Source organism: Mastigoproctus giganteus, chromosome 3 (assembly GCF_048544385.1).
Source record: "Mastigoproctus giganteus isolate SK-2022 chromosome 3, ASM4854438v1, whole genome shotgun sequence".
NCBI lineage: Eukaryota > Metazoa > Arthropoda > Arachnida > Uropygi > Thelyphonidae > Mastigoproctus > Mastigoproctus giganteus.
In genome coordinates, this window is record NC_143577.1 from 192,602,205 (window position 1) to 192,624,264 (window position 22,060).

At 36.4% G+C, this 22,060-nt stretch overlaps 1 protein-coding gene across 1 annotated transcript in view; it reads right to left on the reverse strand.

Moving 5' to 3' along the window:
- LOC150088530 (protein jagged-1b-like) overlaps positions 1 to 22,060 on the reverse strand; it is a 329,274-nt gene that overhangs the window by 78,088 nt on the left and 229,126 nt on the right. Inside the window, exons 8-10 of the mRNA XM_090370220.1 lie at positions 8,696 to 8,809; positions 5,370 to 5,704; positions 482 to 632 (exon numbers count right to left, since the gene is read on the reverse strand). Coding sequence (XP_090226346.1) covers positions 482 to 632; positions 5,370 to 5,704; positions 8,696 to 8,809 — 600 coding nt within the window. The remainder of the gene's footprint in view (positions 1 to 481; positions 633 to 5,369; positions 5,705 to 8,695; positions 8,810 to 22,060) is intronic.

The following is a 22,060-nucleotide window of genomic DNA, read 5'->3' on the forward strand; positions in this document are numbered from 1 at the left end:
TACCCTATATAACTGTCTTATTTGTTCAGGCATAAATTTTGCCCTGCACAAAGGAGAGGTGCCCTTTATTACAGAGGCCTTTCTGCGGGTATAAAGGCCTTTATTACAGAGGCCTTTATACCCGCATAAAGGCCTCTGTAATATCAAACAATGTGGGGATCTGCTAAGTATAATTATATATAACCATATAGCTTGACCATTAAGATAGAAGATGACTTTATTACTTTATATAATGTCATCACTATTGGAACCCAAAGCAATGCTCTAACTAGCCGTTTCTATTCTACCAATCTCTACTGCTCACAAAGAATACTTAATATCACGATAATATCATTCCTGTGGTTTGAAAGAAATCAGCTCAAAAGTAGGCATATTTGCAATATTAAAATCATTATTAATTTAATGGATATATATTAAAAACATTTTAATGGATAAATATTAAAATCATTATCTCTGTAATTTTAGCTAGCTTGTCACTTACTTTCACATGGTGGTCTGCTACACCAGGGTCGCTGCACAGAACAGTTCTTTCCTTGAAAGTTTTCTGGACAAAGGCAATAATAGTCTGTTTCCATATTAAAGCATGAGGCTCCATTCTGACATGGATTTGGATTGCAAGGATCATCATCAACCTAAAAGTTGATTTTTAAACAGTGAATAGAGGAAAGACTTACACTAAAAAAAAATTACAGCAGAAAGTACACAAAAAAATGAGTGTAATTAAGCTGATTTTATTCATCTGCTTTTATTCAATTGATTATAAAATAAACTATACAAAATAGTTTTATTGGTACAACTATTTTTAATCTCTATAAATTATTTGCCTGAGATTCCTGAAGCAGATTGTTTAACTTATAAAGAACAGACTAGTTATATCAGATTATTCTAATTTGATATTTCTCTCTCTCTAATTTTGAAAACTAATTATAACTTAATTATGGATGACCCAAATTAAGGTGTAAAATAATACTATAATAAATGCAAACTAACACCTTAAACTGTGATTAATTTCAATAATGTCAAAGTTTAAAGCTGCTTAAAATTCTCAGTATACATTATAAAAACAACAGATATTTACTTAAAATTACAGTCCTGATGAATTAGCATTCAGTTGTAAAAAATTTGGCTTCAAAAATAACAATCACATAGCATAAAGCAATCATAACATGTTATTATAGTTGTTTCAGGTTCTTTTAATTTTCAAATGAAATAGTGAATTTCAAAGTTACCCCCATTTACATATATCTAAAAATATCAAGGTTAAGAATCGAAAGATGGGTTCAAAATCAGTCCAACAGGATAAAGTAAATTCCTTGGGGATGGAAAATAATGTGAAAATCAAATAAATCTAAGTTCATAACATTTTTTAATTGTAACATTCTTAAGCAGTTACGTTTGCATTCTTAATTATTGCTTCCATAATTTTCCCTACCACTGAAGTCTTGGTGGGAAATGGTAGTCAAATCTCTTAGATTAGCTACCTTTACGTATTGATGATACATTGGCACTTCATCAATCCATGGAATCTGTCCAAGCACAGTGATCATAATTAACTACTTGCTTTGGCCAAGGTTTTAGGCCAAAAGTTTTTCAAGTAAATTTCATGATTCAAATTATGCTCATCAGGTTTTTAAGTATGCTTCTCGTTCTGTGAAGATTTGCAATTATTGAAGTATTGTTCAAGTAATTGTCAATCATTAACTGGTAATCTAAGCTTTCTTGCAGGAGTTAAATTTCTGCAATTACACAAGGGTCCAATCTGATTTGGTCTTTTCCTCTATGAATTCAGATACACATCAAGAAAACTTCTTTTTCCTCGTTCTTAGTTTTCTTAGCCCGCGAGTTCTCATAATCTGCCTTTGTTAGCCTAAAGAAACAGGAAATATATAATGCAAGAAGGATGGACCTGGGTATGTCTGCCAAGGGTAAAAGTAGATGTTGTAGAGCAAATATCATATTTTAAGGGTGCTTTGTTTGTTTGTTTGTTTTAGGGTTTTATGGCGCATTAGCATCTAAGGCTATAATGTGCCAAGTCAATTTTAAGGGTGCAAAAGGTGACATTGTTGTACTCTCTGGCAATGATATTAAGAGTAGGAGATTGGAGAACTTACATAAGAACAGGATAACTTTGGAAAAAAAGTCATGAGTTAGGATTAAATTTGAAAGTGTCTGCAATTCTGCCTCCAGACACAACAGAAGGGAGTACATATTGAGAGCCTTGTCAATCAATTCAATCCTTGGAGAGAATGTGCAAGGCTCATGAGAGTAGAATTTTTCTTGGCGTGATCTATACTTACTAACAGGTGAGACTGTTTTTAAAGGAGATGGGATACAGTTAAATAGAAGGAGTGCAAGAATATTTGTTGACGCTATTGAGGCAATGATAGGTGGGTCATAAAACTGTTGACTTGGGAGGGGGGGGGTACAGAGACTAATAGATTAACCAGAGCTGCAGACAGATGAAGGTGATTCTTGCACTGCTTCTATTGGAATATGCAGCAGCTTAGAAAGCAAGGTGTCGGGGATTTCAGGTCATGCTGTGGGTAATCATGAAACAAGTGAATAAATGGGCTATGTAAGGGTAACAAAGAGTAAGAACATGTGCAGATATACTTGCATATACACTAATGGCAGGAGCATTGTAAATAAATTTCATGAATTTGAAGTACCGATTAAGTCATCAAATGCAGACATCGTAGGGATAGCAGAGACATGGTGTCACTCAGACATAAGTAATACTGAATTTGAATATGAGGAGTACAGTCTGTCCTCATATAGCACGATAGTTGCGTTACTAGAAACCCTCGTGCAATGCAAAATCGTGCAATATAAACAACAGGCCCTATGGGAAAAGTGGGGTTAGGTGCCGACCACCCAAGATTGAACACACATTTGGAACCAAAACATTACCAAACACAATAAATAATCGGGTAATTTTAATTGTTTTATGTATTTCATAACGATTAAAATACGTAATAAAAATAATATTATATTATAATAAAGTATTTTTAGTATTTTTTTAATACTAAAAAAGTATTTTTTACGGATAAAATACGTATTTTATTCGTAAAAAAATTATTATATTAAATAAAATAGTCGTAATAAAATACTTACGTATTTTATAATACGTAAGTCGTAATAAAATATTGCTAATGCTTTTGCTTCTATCGTAAGCAAACTTGTTTTTTGTTTGATTTTCTATCCAAACAGATGACAGCCGTTCCATCTCTTCCAATTCTTGTGTCTTAATCTAATGGATTTTAATTACACTTTGAGTTGTTCCCGCTATGAAAGTTGTTTTTATTTTCTCTGCATTCTTTGTAATTCTCGGCGTTGCCTCATTTAGGTCTGTAGCACGTGCAATATCACATGGTCTTTCATTTCGCTCAAAGCGTTTCACAATTTCATATTTTTTCTCTATCGACAGAAGCGGACTGGCCATAAGTCTTACGGGGGAAACTGCGGTGGGCCAGAGGCCGGTGTGATTTTGGCCATAAACCGTATTATGAGGCCACTACAAATTTTCCCGGGTAAAAATTTTTGACCCAGTCCACCTCTGTTTATCGATATTGCTTCTTTTTTTTTCTCTCTGAATTTGCAGTGTCTTAGCCAGGATGCTTCCTTTTCACACCTTTTAAGTATTTTACTAATTTTTAGGGAATAAAGCAAAATTACAAGATGAGGAGGCACGCTTGATATACATAAACAAAGCTGCGCACGTGTAGCAACTGAATAAACAACACCGTAAAGGCCGAGATACACTATTAACACCTCACATTTTACTAAAGCACATTTCTGGGGGTTACTACCATAAAACAATAAAAACAATTTCCATTTGCGTTTCTGCTAGTGCAATCTGTTATAAACTGGTAGTAAACTCCATCTAATTGCATTTGCTATTATATCGATAGCTGGAATTGTGTTGGTTTTTACGTTATTATGGTGAAATATGTTTCCCCTTCACTGATATAAAACACATAAATACATTTTCAGAATCTTCTTCGTTCCTATCGTGTTGCGTTCAGTTGGGGTGATTCCGCGTTCGACTGCCATTTCTTGTAAACACAAAGGCGAATCGTGTATAAGCGAATTCGGTTCGTGTTATATAAGATAACGTTCCCCTATTTATAAATCGTGTATGATTGAATTCGTGTAATGCAAACACGTGTTATACGAGGACCGACTGTACAATGTATAGAGGAAGGACAGACATGATAGGAGGGGTGGAGGGATTATGCTCTTAGTAAAGAAGCATATTAAATCTAAGTTAGTGCATCCAGTTGACATGGGTGACCAGTGCAACGCTGAGTCAGTTTGGTGCGACATAAGCACTGGGAAAACAAAACTGAGAGTAACAGTGTGTTATAGGCCTAATGACTGTGATTACTAGTAGTAGTAATAGTGGCATGTGATGCAAGAAAGCAAGCATATGAGCTTATGCAGCAACAGCCAAAAAAAAAAATTTACATGACCATTCCAACTAAATGTTTGTCCAGTTCCTCCTTAAATTTATTTAACCTATCAACTTCCACAATGACAGATGGAACTTTGTTCCAACAATTAACCACCCGCTGGCTAAAGGCAAATTTCCGCACATCTATTCTACATCTGTATTTCCTCAATTTGAATTTATGCCCCCTTAGGTTCGTAATCTGCACAAGTGGAAGAATCCCATCAGAATTCAGCATGCTCAACCCATTCAAGGCCTTATACACCTCAATCAGATCACCTAGCAGATGCCTAGTCTCCAGCTGCTGCAATTTGCAGAACTTAAGCCTCTCTCTTGGTAAGAGGATCCTTTCATTCCCCTCACCAATCTTGTTGCCCTTCTCTGTACACGTTCAAGCAAATCTACATCCTTCCTAAAATGAGGCCTCCAGACCTGTACGCAGTACTTGAGGCGTGGCCTGACCATTGCCTTATACAGAGGGACAATCACCTCCTTTCCCCTGCTATTTTGCTGATGCTCAATAGTATCAGCAAATATTCTTGAGGTGTATAAAGTATAAGGCCTTGAATGGGTTGAGCAAGCTGAATGCTGATGGGATTCTTCCTTTTGCTCAGATTAAGAACCTGAGGGGGCACAAATTCAAATTGAGGAAAGACAGTTGTAGAATAGATGTGTGGAAATTTGCCTTTAGCCAGTGGGTAGTTGATTGGTGGAAAAGACTTCCATCTGTTGTTGTGGAAGTTGATAGCCTAATAAAATTTAAGGCTGAGCTGGACAGGCATTTGGAACAAATGGAAGGGTAAAATGGGAAGTTTTTTTGTTTTTTTTTTCGCAGATGCTGCATAAGCTTGCTTTCTTGCATCGTATGCCTCTACTAATGCTAAAATTCTCTTAAACTATATAGAAATAAAATACATACCTCACATCTATGTCCTTTATAACCAACAGGACAAATACATCGAAAATTTGCTGTAAGATCAACACATTCACCGCCATTTAAGCATGGATTACTAATGCAATCATTGATGTTAGTTTGACAATCTCTTCCTGTGAAGCCAGGTAAACAAGCACAATGGTAATCACTAACCAGATCAATACAAGTTGCTCCATTTTGGCACTGCCCAACACAGTCATTAATGTTTTGATCACAATTTTTGCCAACCCAACCTGAAAGACAGCTGCAGGCATAATCCCCATCCATATCGTGGCAAGACTGGGCATTGATGCAAGGATGCTGTTTACATTCATCTATATCTAAATTAAAAAGAAAAAATATAAACACACACATACACATGCAGAGAGATAGCCACAGATATATATACTGCAAAAGAATGATTACTAAAAATTATTGCCAAAAAAGTTTCAAACAAAATATTTTCAGAATAAACAGTTAAGTAGGTAGTATTCTTCTACCCACATACTATATTATTTCATTATGAGTATTTTGTTTCTAATATTTAATTATTACTACCTATTAAATGAGGTATAGGAAGTTGTTTTCATTGGCATCACAGCTATGCTCCTAGAACTGCACCAAACAATAAAAATGAGAACAATGGGGCAGATCAATCTCTGTAAGTATTGACTTGCATATGATATATATATCAAGAAAGATATGTTCCAAAGGCAAAAAAAAAAAAAAAAAAAAAAAAAATTATTTATGTGTGTAATGTATTGACTTGCATATGACATATACTGCATGAAAGATATGTTACAAAAACAAAAAAAATATTTTATTTATGTGCATGAAAAGCACAGATGTTTTTTAAGATCACACATCACTTTTAATAAATTTTTAAAATATTACTACTAAATAAAAAGAAATTGGCAGCTAAACCCCCCCCCCCACTCTATATATGTCTTGTCTTCTCTTCCACATAATTTGTGTTCTCAACTCACCAACTATTTTTCTCCCAAGAAATATAAATTTAATGAAAAGTAAGCTATAAATAAAAGTTAACTTTTGCAAAGACTGAAGATACCATGGATTTATTTTTTATTAAAAAAAGAATGATTTTCAGTTGTTTTATTTGCATTTCTCTCTCTAAAAGTTCTTTTTAACAGGAAATTGCATTTAAAGCAATCATATCCATGACTAGCTTTATAAGCTTCTTCATTTGCACTTTTGCCATATTCTTGCTTTGCACACACATATGTAAACTACAAGGCTTGTCCATAATTACTCTCACACTAAATAGGCATAGGTTGTTGATTCATATCCTCAATCCAAATTAAAAGTTTTCCATTCTTTTTATAACACTGCTTCTTGTTCTTGTATTTTGGAGGCACCTCATTGAAATAACACATTGTACAGCATTTCTAAATACTTGCTTGTTTTAACAAGCCAAGCAGATCTCAGCAAAGTTGGGAGCATGAGTAAATCTCAAGCAATATCCACTTGCTTGAAACCTGCGAATAATGTTCAACTGTTGCTCCAAATTAGTTATGTATTTAGCATTTTTTCTAACACAAAATTATTATTTGCTGCTGTAGACAATTTAAATGTCATAATTAAGCAAGGTATAGTTTGCACTTACACATAAATTTCATTAGAAAATTTATATTAATATCAACTAGAGGCTTTGCCCCCTGCTCGCTGCGCTTTCTTCTTTTGATAAAATAAATAAAATACTTACAGACGCTTTTGACACTGTGTGTGTGTGTCTCTTGCTCAGCTATGAATACATAAATATGTTACTATATCTATATAATATTGGTGTAGATACACCATAGACAACTCTTAAAGAAAATCTATGATCATAGTGTGAAAGCATCATTTCATCTGTATCTCATATTGTGCTCATCCTTTACAACGAGTTACCAAGTATTGCACTACCTCGAATAAGTAACAGTTCACTAATAGAGAAGACTATTATCACTTATTCTTGGGGGCACCACCACCCAGATGGCACCGTTTCAAAGCTAGTTGGATTTTCATCGGTGGGTGCCTTTCACACTACGATCATAATTTTTCTTTAAGAGTTGTCTATGGTGTATTGACGCCGATATTATATAGATACAGAATCTTAAACTCATAAAATATTATGCCTTGTTGCATTTAGTTTATTTAAATAAATATGTTACATATGGAAATCAAGAATGGTACTGCATGGTCATGTTAGATAAACATAGTGCGTGACCACGCTTAAACAGAAGTTTGTTTTACCACAGTAAAACAAGCTTCTGTTATGTATTTTTGTATTTGTTACATATTACCACATAACCTGCATCTCTCTTCTCCCATTGGCTGAATAGGAGGAAAATTATTTTAATGTAATAAAAGATAATAAAATTGAGAAGTGTATCAAATCATCTTTTTTTCAGGATGCAATTTTTTAATGCTGTTTTTAGATTTTTACCACATATTACCTATTACCACATAACCTGCATCTCTCTTCTCCCATTGGCTGAATAGGAGGAAAATTATTTTAATGTAATAAAAGATAATAAAATTGAGAAGTGTATCAAATCATCTTTTTTTCAGGATGCAATTTTTTAATGCTGTTTTTAGATTTTTTATATTATTCTTGGAAATATTTAAATAATTAACTAGGGGACATAAATTCAAATTACAAAGGAAGAGGTTTAAATTGAATTACAGTAAGTTTTCTTTTAGCCAGTAATTTGTACTGGAAGTTGCACTCAGCAAATACATACGGAATCATGCAACTTCCTGTTGGCATGCATAAGGGAGGATGGAGTTATGTATAAAGTTCAATTTCTGCCTCACTGATAAGCTGTGAGCCTCAGAACAAAAATAATATATTATGTTTGATAATGAACTGATGCAACTCTTGGCCCTCACTAATGTGCTCTGAGCCTTGAAGCATGGTATACCATTGTTTTTGAAAATAACTAATTTATAGCTTATTTTTAGTGGTAATGCAACTCCTTCACCATACACATTTTGTACACATTGGCAGCCAAATTCCTGGAGCAGTTTCTGATTATAGTTTTTATAAGAGCCAAAAACTATTAGTTCTTGTTAGGGCAACTCAGCCAACAGAAAGAATCACAGAAAGTCTTTTGCTCATAAGTGTTCTCATCTGTATGACTATAATACAATATTTGCTGAAAACTGGTCAAAATGATTATTATACAGGTGATTCACTTTGTTTTGGAAATGCTCTTAGCCAGAAAGTTTAAGTAATTTTTATCTAAATTTTTTTATCTCATGACATTCTAATTTATATGAACTGCAAAAGCATGTTTTATTCATTACTGAATTAAAAATGATATACCTACCTAACTGGCACCTGTTTCCTTCCCATCCTGATTTACAAAGACATCTATAGCCATTAACCAGATCAATGCAAGTGGCTCCATTTAAACAAGGATTAGAGACACATTCATTAACATCTACAGTAAGTACAGTAAAATTTTAAAATACTTTTTTCAGTTGCCATGATATAATAAATAAGAATTATTTATTTTTCTTTTATAGAAAAAAAAAAGAAGAAAAAAAACCAATTATTCAATAAATCGGTATTAACAGACTTTTACATTTTCAGAACTTATACAGTTTTGTACATTATTTAAAAATTTACTTTAAACAATATTTTTAAAGTACAAATTATTATTATTATTCTTCTTATTATTATTATGATTTTAATGGCAATGGAACTTTTTTTTTTTGCTGATATCTGTATAATGTTTACAAAGGACAATTTGAATATTATGTGGGCATGAAAAACCCAGAATAATTCACAGGGAAACTGTACTCTCTGCCTGAGATTGGCTAAGCACTGCCACAGTTGAATGGAACTTTTAAAATTCCTCCCAGTCACTGATCAAAATGAGTGTGGTTGTAATGCAAGTGTAATTAAAAAAAAAAAAAACATGTAACCAAATTGCACCAGATCATTAGTGTTTAAACTGTTGTCATGTTGTGTCCCTGGAAATCCTGAACACCCCTACTGTCAAAGGAAATCTAACTGCACCAGTTAAACAGATGATGGGTCATGTACCACTAGCTGAAGTTGAGCCATTGTGTTTATGGTGCAGTTATGGAGCAGGGTAAGAAATAAAAGGATTGATCAACAATTAGAATCTTCAGAAATGAGACTTTCGAGAAAAATAAATGGATTTAACCAACTGAAAAACTGGCGATACCATATTACAAATGAGAAATAATAAAAAAAATTTGGGGGGAAGATGTCATCTTTTGCATCTCACATGGTGTATTATAGTAAAATCTGCATTAAGAATCACTATCTACTTTTTATTTCAATTATTTCTGCTCTTTCTTTTAAAAGTTACCATATGGTACTCCATTATGTAGAAGGTCGCAAAAGCAAAAACCTGCAGGCAAAAGTGGCAACATGATATCATTCTTATGCTTGCAGGTTTTGGTTCATTAGAGTCTTCCATGTATACATGGAAAGCTCTGACTATGTAAAACAAGCCATTTCTTGTAGTCTATTTAATATTTGGGAAAATTTTCTCTTTAAAAAATACTTTGATATGGAAGCACATTTGCTATAAGCAATTCATAATCTCAAAAGTTTACTTTTCAAGAACTTGAAAAGTAAACCTAAAAACATAACTCCTAAGAATTTCATAAACTGTTTTCACTTGATGAAGCAGAAAAAAAATTCTTGGGTTTAAAAAATGAGCAACAATGTATATTTATACAAAAATATACATTTAACAAATTGTAAATATACTAGTTTTATTCATGCCTTTCTAACCATAGGATGTGCCTTTCATTCATGTTTAGGATTTTTAATTTGGCATATAAGCTAAACTTAAAATTTCAGATGATTTTTTTAGTGTTTCAAATGTCGACTTATACACCAGAATACAAAGCATGTGTAAAAGTGGAGAAACATATGCCATATAACTTTTTGTGCTCTTTCAGGAAATATATAAAATTTGCATAAAAGACCTGTAACATAAAATTTCACACCCCTTTTAGAAACAGACTTGAGCAGCATTTTTTACTTTTAATAGATAAGGGAGAACTTATCTGACAAGTTTTCTTTAATAGACTTATACAACATGGCAAAGAGATACCATATGGATGACTGTCAGTAATGAAGAGGTGTTGGAAGGATGGGGATGGATAAAACATCAATTCCTTCAGTGTATCCAAAAGGGCCAACTTGAGGCTATGAAAACAATTCTATGAGACAAGAACATATAACTATAAGAAAGGGGAAGGATATCCATGGGCAAAGTAAAAAAAAAACCTAATACCTGTAGTAGTAGTAGTAGTAATAGTAGTAGAGGCATGTGATGCAAGAAATCAAGCTTATGTAGCATCAGCCAAAAAAAAAAAAAAAAAAAACATTTCTCACATCCATTCCCTCTAAAAGGAGTAACAGTAATAAAAGTAAAAGACTCCACTAATAACAAAAACGCCTGTAAATCAAATTGCACTGGAGCCCTCATCAGCTGCAGAACATCATGTATCAAGGTATATGCTGAGTTGACTTTGCATTAGCAATACCACTCTCCCTTGTGTAGGAATGGACTGGTCTGTGACATATACATCACTGTTATAAGATTGCAGTTTGCACATGTGGCACAGTTTTGAAGTTTTTTCCCCATTCTTCCTCACAGTTTTTTCTGTGAGGAAGAATGGGTTGGCACCAAGATCTTTCTGACTTCAAACATGGAATTATTATGGAGACAAGATGTGCAGGTGTCAGTATCTCAAACAACCAACATGGTTAAGTGTTCCCATTCTGTGGTATCACATATCTACTATACTGGCTCAACAGTAGTCAAACAACCAGCAAAAGGTCACGTGGGATAGCCACGTGTAGTTGATGCCTGTGGTAATCGTTGTGTCTTGTCTTGTAACACAGTAGATACACAGCACAGTGGCCCAGATAATCACCCAGTACAACACAGGAATAGTAAGACCAATATCCACATTAGCTCATATAGGCTACAGCACTCACCAGCCATCATGAGTACCCATGCTCACTATGAGACACAAGAAACTGTGCCTTGCATTGGCACATTACCATCAACACTTTACAACTGACAAGTGGAAATCTGTTGCCTGGTCTGATGAATTTCATTTTCATTTCTCAGGACATAGCATCTGGATGCATTTTGGTGTTCAACAGGCTAGAGACAGTGGTTTACAGTTTGGGTGCTGTTTTCTGGCATACCCTCAGGTATGCCAGAAAACAGCACCCAAATTACCCTCATGGTTAATCAATGGCTTGATGGTAATATCTGACTTTCTATCATCACTAAGTAACCCCTTTGGGATGACAGTGTATCCAGACAATTGTGACATCTATTAACAAGATAACATGCTATGCTGCAAGGCCAGGCAGTTGGTAAGTTTCATGAACATGACAGTGAATTCTCCATTCTCCCAAAACTGCCTAAATCACCCAATCTCAACCCAATTGACACGTTTGGGACCTACTGGAAACTTCCGATGCTATCGAAAGTTTCCAGTAGGTCCATCCACCTGACATGCAGGCATTACTAGACACATCGCAAATGCACAAGTAGTACACAGGACACCCTGCAATACATTGTGGAGCCAATACCAAGATGTGTATAGGCTGTATCATGGGGAAAAAGGTGGCTCCACAAAGCATTAATAGGTGTTGCTAATGCAATGCCAGTCACAGTGTGTAGTATCCCATAAGGTCATACAAAAGGGACTCTATTTAGGAAACTATTTATCTGCATTTTCTAATCCCACAATACACTTGGTTATGAAATACAGAATAACATAACTGGGACCTTGTCCAGCAATTCTGGCAATGTTGCATGCATTTTCAGAACTCATGTTATCTCATTTCCTGTGGTTTCCCATGTGATATTTCTTGTATCTGTGAAATCTCCTGAAATCTCTGTTCTCTCAATGCAAAAAATTTAGTTTTGGGAATAAAAAGATATCACAAGAAACTAGATCTGCAGAATATAGAGGATGGAGACTAAGCCATGTTATTTTAGACCAGAAATTGCCAAACATTCAGACAGGAATTAGTAGAAGAGCATCGGTGTGATGCAGCAAAAAATGTTCAGCATGTCATTTATCAGACATTTTCATAGTATATCTTCCAGTATACACCATAAAAATTCTCTGATAGAAATGATGCTCACCAGTTTGGCCCAGCGAAGCAAATCCTCAATGCACAATCCTATCAACCTCAAAAAAATACAATAAACTTGCTGTTGATATTTGAGTAGACCTGTTGATGCCTGCTTGAATGTGTTACAATGATCCCTCACCCTTTGTATTCTGAATTGTATTTTGTATTCTATCTTCCCATAACTTCTTGTTCCCAAATCTAAAGTTCACGAGAGGGTGCAATTTAGTAACGTCTTCTAAGATCAATGAAAAATATGCAATATATATGAAATGAGATAAAAGTGGGGGTTACAATTTTTTTCAACAGTGGCAGAATCACTACACACTCATATTGAGTCTCAAGGAAGTACCTCAAGAGTGACAACATTTAGTATCAGTAGTGGCAAATAATGCAAGCTTATATATAACATCAGCCAAAAAAAAAAAAAAAGGAATGAAACCTTCACATTTCACCATCTCTATCCCCTCCAACAGTTTTTCTAGTTCTTCCTTGAATTTATTCAGGCTATCCACTTCCACAACATCAGAAGGAAATTTGTTCCAGCAAGCAACCACCCATTGGCTAAAGGCAAACTTTCATGCATCTATTTTGCAACTAGCCTTCCTCAATTTGAATTTATGCCCCCTCATGTGCATAGTCTGAGCAAGAGGAAGAATCCCATCAGCAATGAGCTTGCTCAATCTATTCAAGGCCTTAACCACCTCAATCTGCCTCACAGGTGCCCAAGTCTTCAGACACTGCAATTTGCAGAACTGAAGCATTTCTCGGTAAGAGCACCCTTTTTGTTCCTTTCACCAATCTGGTTGCCCTTCTCTGTACCCATTCCAGCAGATCTACATCCTTCCTAAAGTGAAGCCTCCAGACCTGCATACTGTACTCAAGATGTGGACTGACCATTGCCTTATACAATGGAATAATCACCTCATCCCGGCTAGAAAAATTCCTGTATATCACTAACAAAACTCAATGTGCAATCCTGGCAACCTGTCTGCACTGCTCAGAGAACTTCATATCTGACTGAACAATTATCGTGGTCTTTTTTTCATTTCCCCCTACCCTGAGTGTATACATATAGTTGATACATTAATCTGTGATTACTGTTACCTATATGCAATACTTTGCATTTGTCTATGTTAAACCTCAACTGCCATTTCTCAGCCCAACTGCCCAATTTTTCTAGATCTTGTTGAAGTAGTATACTGTCATTAACCAACCTACTAATCATCATATCATCTGCAAGTTTAGACATTATGCCTGATATACCTTTATCACTATCATTAATAAATACAGAAAGCAAAGATGGCCAAGAGCCGAACCCCGGGGGACTCCACCGATAATATTAGCCTGTGAATAGCAGTGTCCATGAATAACAATCTCTGCTTCAACCATTCCTTTATTCGTAACAGTAACTTGTCTTACTGCCAGACTACTCTAAACTGTACAGCAATGTATTATGTTCAACAGTATCAAAAGCTTTCCTGAAATCCAAGTATATGATATCAAAATTATTTTTTGCATCCAGTTCCTTTGTTATTACATCATAGTATCCAATTGAATTGGTCGGCAAAGATAACCCACTTGAAAAATCCATGCTGTTACTGAAGTAAAACTGCACTCCTATCTAGATGGCCTTGCATTACTTCTTTCACCAGTGACTCCATTATTTTTCATGGCACAAACGTTAAGCTAACAGGTCTGTAACTCATGTCACCTTTTGATCCCCCTTTGTGAATTATCGGTAAATTCACACATCTCCAGTCCATGGGGACTTTCAATGAATCCAAGGATACTCTTGTAATTATAGCTACGGGTTTGCTTACCTCCTTTTCTGCCTTCTTTAATATACTTGGACAGATCCCATCCACCCGAGGCATCTTTCTTACATTTAACCACTAATTTCTCTTCCACTTTTTATCAGTTATTTCAAAATTATTAGTTCCATGGGAGAGTTTAATACACTTCTGGCATCCACTACCCTAAAGAATCCCTCATGTGTGAATATAGATGCAAAATACTTATTCAGCTTGTCAGCAACTTGAGCAGGATCATCAAAAGTTGAACCATCGATATCAAGTGGACCTATGCAATTCATCCTCTTCTTTTTACTGTTTACATAAGAAAAGAAGTCTTCTATTTTTCTTTGCATCCTTTGTCAATGATTTCTTATAATCTGCCTTAGCTTGCCTAACATCCTTTGCGACATGATTGCAGACTAGTTTATATCTACCATAGGCTTCTGTATCACCTGATAATTTATATGCATCCCACGCATTTTTATTCTCTGCAACGAGTCTTATTAGTTCACCTGACATCCATTTCGGTCTAAGAAATACCTGGAATGGTATTTCTTAGTTGGTATGAAAAGCCTAGTAGCTTCTTTGATTATTTCCTTGAATGCTTCCTATTTAAGAATTTTCTGACGGGTAACATCATCAGTTGATCTCACCGTATAGAATTTAAAAACTGTCTGAGACCACTATAGTCAGCTTTACGAAAGCAAAACCCCTTCCCTTATGCCTTTAAGTAAATCCCAGATCAACACACCATGATCACTGCCACCTAGTAGGCTGTTGTTGTTGTTGGTTTATTGTTTAATGGCACAAGGCCATATTGTACCTACCCAGCAGGTCTTTCACCTGCAGATTCTTAATACATGAATAATTACTGCTGATAATCAGGTCAAGAGTATCACACTCTCTTTCTCTGTCTCATTGCCTCTGTAATAATGTGCTTCTGTAGAAAACAGTCATCTAATAAATACACTTGATAGTATGTGTGTGAGTGGCCAACTCACAAATTCCATTCAATGTCTGGAAAGTTAAAATCCAACATTATAAGACATTCTGATTTCCTGGCTCACTCTATTTCTCTGTACAGTTGATCATTATACTCATCAGAGTCATTAGGCCTACAACACACTCCTACTCTTATTTTTTCTTTCCCGGTGCTTATGTCACACCAAATTGACTCACCATTGTACTGGTCACCCATGTTAACTGGATGCACTGCTGTAGATTTTGTGCACTTCTTAACTGGGAGCATAACCCCACCCCCTCCTATCCTTTCTGTATGCATTGTATTCCCCCATACTCAACTTCTGCATTCTTTATATCTGAGTGACATGATGCCTCTGATATCCACACAGTATTTGATGACTTGGCCAGTACTTCTAATTCATTAAATTTATTTACTATGCTCCTAGCATTGGTGTACATGAAAATATATATGCACTTGTTCTTACTCTTAGTTACCCTAAAACAGCCTATGTATTTATCTGTTCCATGATGACTTACAGCAGGCACATGCACAAATAAAATCCACAGCACCTTGCTTTCAAGGCTGCTGCACGTTCCACTGGAAACAGTGCAAGAATCATTTTTTTCCTGTGCCTGCCGCTATTAATCAATTAGTCTGCATATCTCCCCCTGCCAAGCTTGCGGTTTTCAGACCTACCTAAAGCTGCAACAATAGCATCAGCAAATATTCTTGCACCCTTTCTGTTTATGTGTATCCCGTCTCTGTAGAAGTAATCTCTCCTGTAAGTACTGGGAGATCAAAATTGAGAGTAGGAGTGTGTTATAGGCCTAATGACTCTGATGAGTATAATAAGAAACTGTACAGGGAAATAGAGTGGGCTAGTAAATCAGAGAGTCTTATAATGGGGGATCTTAATTTCCCAGATATTGACCGGAATTTGTGGGTTGGTCACTCACACACAAGCAAGGCTTCTGTAGATTTATTGGATGATTGTTTTCTACATCAGCATATTTGGGAGGCAACTAGAAGGAGTAATACTCTTGATCTGATTATCAGTAGTGATTCTTCATGCATTAAGAATCTGCAGATATAGAACCACTAGGTGGCAGTGATCACAGTGTGCTCAAATGGGATTTACTCAAAGAGGCAACTACCATCAGGGGTAAAGGGAAGGGTTTTTGCTTTGGTAAAGATGACTACGGTGGTCTGAGACAGTATTTAAATTCTATACGGTGGGACCAACTGATGATGTTACCAACAGCAAATTCAAAATGGGACACATTCAAAGAATTCATCTTGGAAGCTACTAGGATTTACATACCAACTAAGAAATATTGTTCAAGGTTTAGGCCTAAATGGATGTCAGATGAACTAATGAGACATATGGCAGAGAAGAAAAATGCATGGGATACATATAAATTAATAGGTGACATGGAAGCCTATGATAGATATAAACTGGTCTGTAACCAAGTCACAAAGTAGATTAGGCAGGCAAAGGCAAATTATGATAAATCCTTGGCAAAGGACGCAAAGAAAAACAACAAAGAGTTCTTTACCTATGTAAACTCTAGAAGGAAAGGGATGAATCAGATTGGTCCACTGGATATTGATGGTTCAACTGTTGATGATCCTGCTCAGGTGGCTAACAAACTAAATGAGTATTTTGCATCTACATTCACCCATGAGCAGTTATTCAGGGAGGGGAATGCCAGAGGTGAGTTAAACTCTGGCAGTGAGCTAGATGATTTTGTAATAACTGAGAGGAAAGTGGAGGAGAAATTGTTGAAGATAAACATAAAAAAGGCACCCGGTGATAAACATAAAGGAGGCAGAAATTGATCTGATCCCCCAATTCACAAAGGGGGATCAAAGGATGACATGAGTAATTACAGACCTGTTAGTTTAGCTTCTGTTCCAGGAAAATTAATGGAGGCACTGGTTAAATAAGCACTGCAGGATCGTCTAGACAATACTTCAGTTATAGCTCGGACACAGCATGGTTGTGTTAAGGGAAAGTCTTGCCTGACCAATCTGATTGGATACTATGATGTGGTCACAAAGGAACTGGATGCAGGGAATAACTTTGATATCATATATTTGGATCTTGGAAAGGCTTTTGATACTGTTGCACATCGAAGATTGCTGAACAAATTGAAGCAGTGTGGCTTGGAAGCAAATTGCTGCTAGGGATAAAGGGATGGTTGAGTGGGAGAAGACAGAGAGTGGTAATCAATGGACACTGCTCGTCGTGGACTAATGTTATTAGTGGAGTCCCTTAATTATACTTAGGGTTCAGTGTTGGGTCCATTGTTGTTATCTATATTTATAAATGATATTGATGATGGTATATCAAGCTTAATGTCCAAGTTTGCAGATGATACGAAGGTTGGCAGAGTTGTTAAGGACACTAATGACAGCAGGCTGCTACAGGATCTAGAAAAGTTGAGCAGATGGGCTGAGAGGTAGCAAATGAAGTTTAACATTGACAAATGTAAAGTACTACATATGGGAAGCAGCAACCCCAGAGTGATGTATAAACTCTGTGGTACTACACTGACAATGGTAGAGAACAAAAAGGACCTGGGGGTAATTGTGCAGACAGATATAAAGTTTTCTGAGCAGTGCAGACAGTCTGCAAGAGTAGCTCAGTGTCTTGTCAATGATATACAGGAATTTTTCTAGCAGGGATAAGGAGGTGATTATCCCCTTGTATAAGGCAATGATCAGGCCACACCTTCATTACTGTGTACAGGTCTGGAGGCCTCATTTTAAGAAGGATGTAGAGCTGTTGGAACGAGTACTGAGAAGGGCAACAAGATTAGTGAATGGAACAAAGGGTTGCTCTTACGAAGAAAGGATTAAGTTTTGCAAATTACAGTGTCTGGAGACTAGGCACCAGTGAGGTGATCTGATTGAGGTGTATAAAGCCTTGAATGGTTTGAGCATGTTCAAATGCTGATGGGATTCTTCCTCTTGCTCAAAATAATCACCTGAGAGGGCATAAATTGAAATTGAGGAAAGACAGATGTAGGATAGATGTGCGGAAGTTTGCCTTTAGCCAGCGGGTAGTTGGTTGGTGGAACAGACTTTCATACTTTGTTGTGGAAATTGATAGCCTAAATAAATTTAAGGCTCAGCTGGACAGGTATTTTGAACGAACGGAGGGGTGAAATGGGAGCATTTTTTTTTTTTTTTTTTTTTTTTTTTTTTGGCTGATGCTGCATAAGCTTGCTTTCTTGCATCATATGCCTCTACTAATGCTAATGCTATTAACAAGCACAGACCACGTTGAGAAAAATTCTACCCCACGAGCCTTGCACAATCTCTCCAGGGCTGAAATTATTGACAAAGCTCTCATCACATACTTCCTCTGTCATGCCTTTGGCAGAATTCCTGACACTTTCATATTCAACGCTAATTTATGACTTTTCCTCAAAGTTTCCTTGTACTTTTTAAAAAGATGATATCTACTCTACAACATTGTGACCTTTTGCCCCTAGCAGACATACCTTGGCCCTATTCCAGCTATTGCTTTTGCACAATATATTTCCCATTTCCCTAATAATAAGAGTCACCAACAATAGCTACCTCCTGTAGGAGCAGTGTATTCTGCCCTGGGTATTGTTGCTGCATTGTCTGATGCTCAGGTGTGAGCTCTGGCATTGAGTTGGCCAGCTGAGAGCTTGATGGGCTCCATTTTAACGCCTTCAAGGGCATCCACTCTACTCTTCAAGCTCTCATAAAGGCCAATGATAATGCTGAGTTGGTGCCTCATTTCTTCACATTCAGCACCAAGCACAGACAAAGACATCCCACTTGGCTATGATTCAGAAATTTTTGATCACACCTCATATCATGTCAAATTCTGCCGACCGGGCTAGCCGGGTAGGTAAAGTGCCTACCTGGCAACCCAAAGGTCGCGGGTTCGATTCCCGCCTCGGGCTGGATATCACGATGGTGCCGAACCAACCGGTTGGTTGGATATCCCGGCCACGATACACGAAGGAAGCAAGAAAAAACTGGTTCCTTCGTGTATTGATCACATCATACGAAATAAAAAAAAAAAAAAAAAAATGTCAAATTCTTTTTAAAAAGTTGTATGGAAATACTACCTCATTCTCATTGACACATCTTCCACATGAAAGTTCAATGTATAAATAAGCAAAACATAATACACAAGTACATATACACTGTTATAAAATGTATTTGAGCACCAAGAGACATCACATAAGTGACTAAAAAACACAATTTTAATAGGCCCACATCTGACTTTCATTTTAGCAGATTACTTACACGGCAAACTTATATTTAGCATTAGCATTAATAGAGGCATATGATGCAAGAAAGCAAGATTATACAGCATCAACCAAAAAAAAAAAACACCATTTCACCCATCCATTCATTCCAAATGTTTGTCTAGTTCTACCTTGAATTTATTCAAGCTTTCAACTTCTACAATACGACAGATGGAAGTTTGCTGCAGCAATCAATTACCCGCTGGCTAAAGGTAAATTTCCGCACATCTATTCGACAACTGTCTTTCCTCAATTTCAGTTTATGCACCCTCAGGTTTGTAATCTGAGCAAGCAGAAAATCCCATCAGCATTGATACACCTCAATCAGATCGCATCACATGCCTAGTCTCCAGATGCTGCAATTTGCAGACTTAAGACTTTCTTGGTAAATGCAGCCCTTTGTTCCATTCAACAATCTTGTTGTCCTTCTCTGTACTTGTTCCAGCAGCTCTACATCCTTTCTAAAATGAAGCCTCCAGACTATGCAGTACTCAAGGTGTGGCCTGACTACTGCCTTATATAAGGGGATAATCACCTTATCCTTGCTAGCAAAATTTCTGTATATCATTGACAAGACACCATGAGCTACTCTTGCAGCCTGTCTGTGCTGTCAGAAAACTTCATATCTGACTGCACAATTACCCCCAGATCTCTTTCATTTGAACTGCATATGGGTAGCAATAACACCAGAGAAATGTACCAGTTGGTACATTCCTCTGGTGTTACTGCTACCCATATGTAGTACTTTGCATTTGTCAACGTTAAACTTCAGTTGCCACTTCTCAGCCCATCTGCCCAACTTTTCCAGATCCTATTGCAGCAGCATACTGTCATTACTGTTATTAACAACCCTCCCAACTTTTGTATCATCTGCAAACTTTGACATTAAGCTTGATATACTTTCATCAATATCATTTATAAATATACAAAACAACAATGGGCCCAACACTGAACCCTGGGGGACACCACTAATAACATTAGTCCCCAAAGAGCAGTATCCATTGATTACCATTCTCTGTCTTCTCCCACTCAATCATCCTTTTATCCATTGTAGCAACTTGCCCTTAATGCATACTGCTCCAATTTGTACAGTAGTCTTCCATGTGCAACAGTATCAAAAGCTTTCCTAAAATCCAAGTATATGATATCAAAATTATTTTTTGCATCCAGTTCCTTTGTGACCATGTTACAGTATCCAATCAAATTGGTTAGACAAGACTTCTCCTTAACAAACCCATGCCATGTCTGAATTATTACTACTGTCTTTTCTAGATGATCCTGCAATGCTTCTTTAACCAGTGACTCCATTATTTTCCCTGTAACAGAAGTCAAACTAACCAGCCTGTAATTACTCGTGCCACCCTTTGATCCCCTTTGTGAATTGGAGATACATTTGCACAACTCCAGTGCGTAGGGACTTCCCCTGAGTCCAAAGATGCTCCCATAATTATGGCTGAGTTTGCTCACTTCCTTTGCTACCGCCTTTAATATAACCTTGATAGATCCCATCCACCCTAGGTGCCTTTCTTATGTTTAACTTCAACAATTTCTCCTCCACTTTGCTCTCAGTTATTACAAAATCATTTAACTCCCTGTTAGAGCTTGATAAACATCTAGTCCTCTCCGCCTCGAATGTAGATGCAAAATACTCATTCATTTTTGGCAGCTATCTGAGTATTAGTATTAGTAATGGCCACATCGTGCAAGAAAGCCTTTGGCTGCACCAGCCAAAAAAAAAAAATGAACAGAACAATGATAAAAAAAATAATAATAAAATAAAATAAATAAATATATAAATAATAATAATTAATAAAAGAAAAAGAAAGTAAACCTATCATCCTATGCGCTTCCCTGACCCGAAGATACTATCCAGATGACCTTTGAATTTCCCCAAACTATCAGCCTCTACCACCCATGTAGGCAACTTATTCCAATAATTTATAACTCGCTGGCTAAAATAAAACTTCCTGCAGTCCAATCTAAACATTTCCCCCCGTAACTTGAATTTATGTCCCCTAGTTCTAGCATCATTTATAATCTTGAAAATTTCGTCCTCATTCATTTTACTGATCCCTCTCAGAGCCTTAAACACCTCAATCAAATCTCCTCTAAGGTGTCTAGTTTCCAAACTCTGCAACCCACATATTCGAAGTCTTTCTTCATAAGGACGCCCTTTTGCTGATCTCACCAGGCGAGTTACCCGTCTTTGCACCCTTTCAAGAAGCTCAATGTCTTTCTTTAGGTGCGGTCTCCATACTTGAACACAGTATTCCAAGTGTGGTCTAACAAAAGCCTTATATAATGGGATTATCACGTTCCTATCTCTACTTGCAAAAGTTCGATAGATCATCGATAGGACACCATGGGCCTTCCTTGCAACCTGTTTACAATGCTCAGAAAATTTCATGTCTGACTGTATCGTAACACCCAAGTCCCTTTCCTCCAGTACTGGGTTTAGTTGAACTCCACCAAATGAATAAGTTATTTTG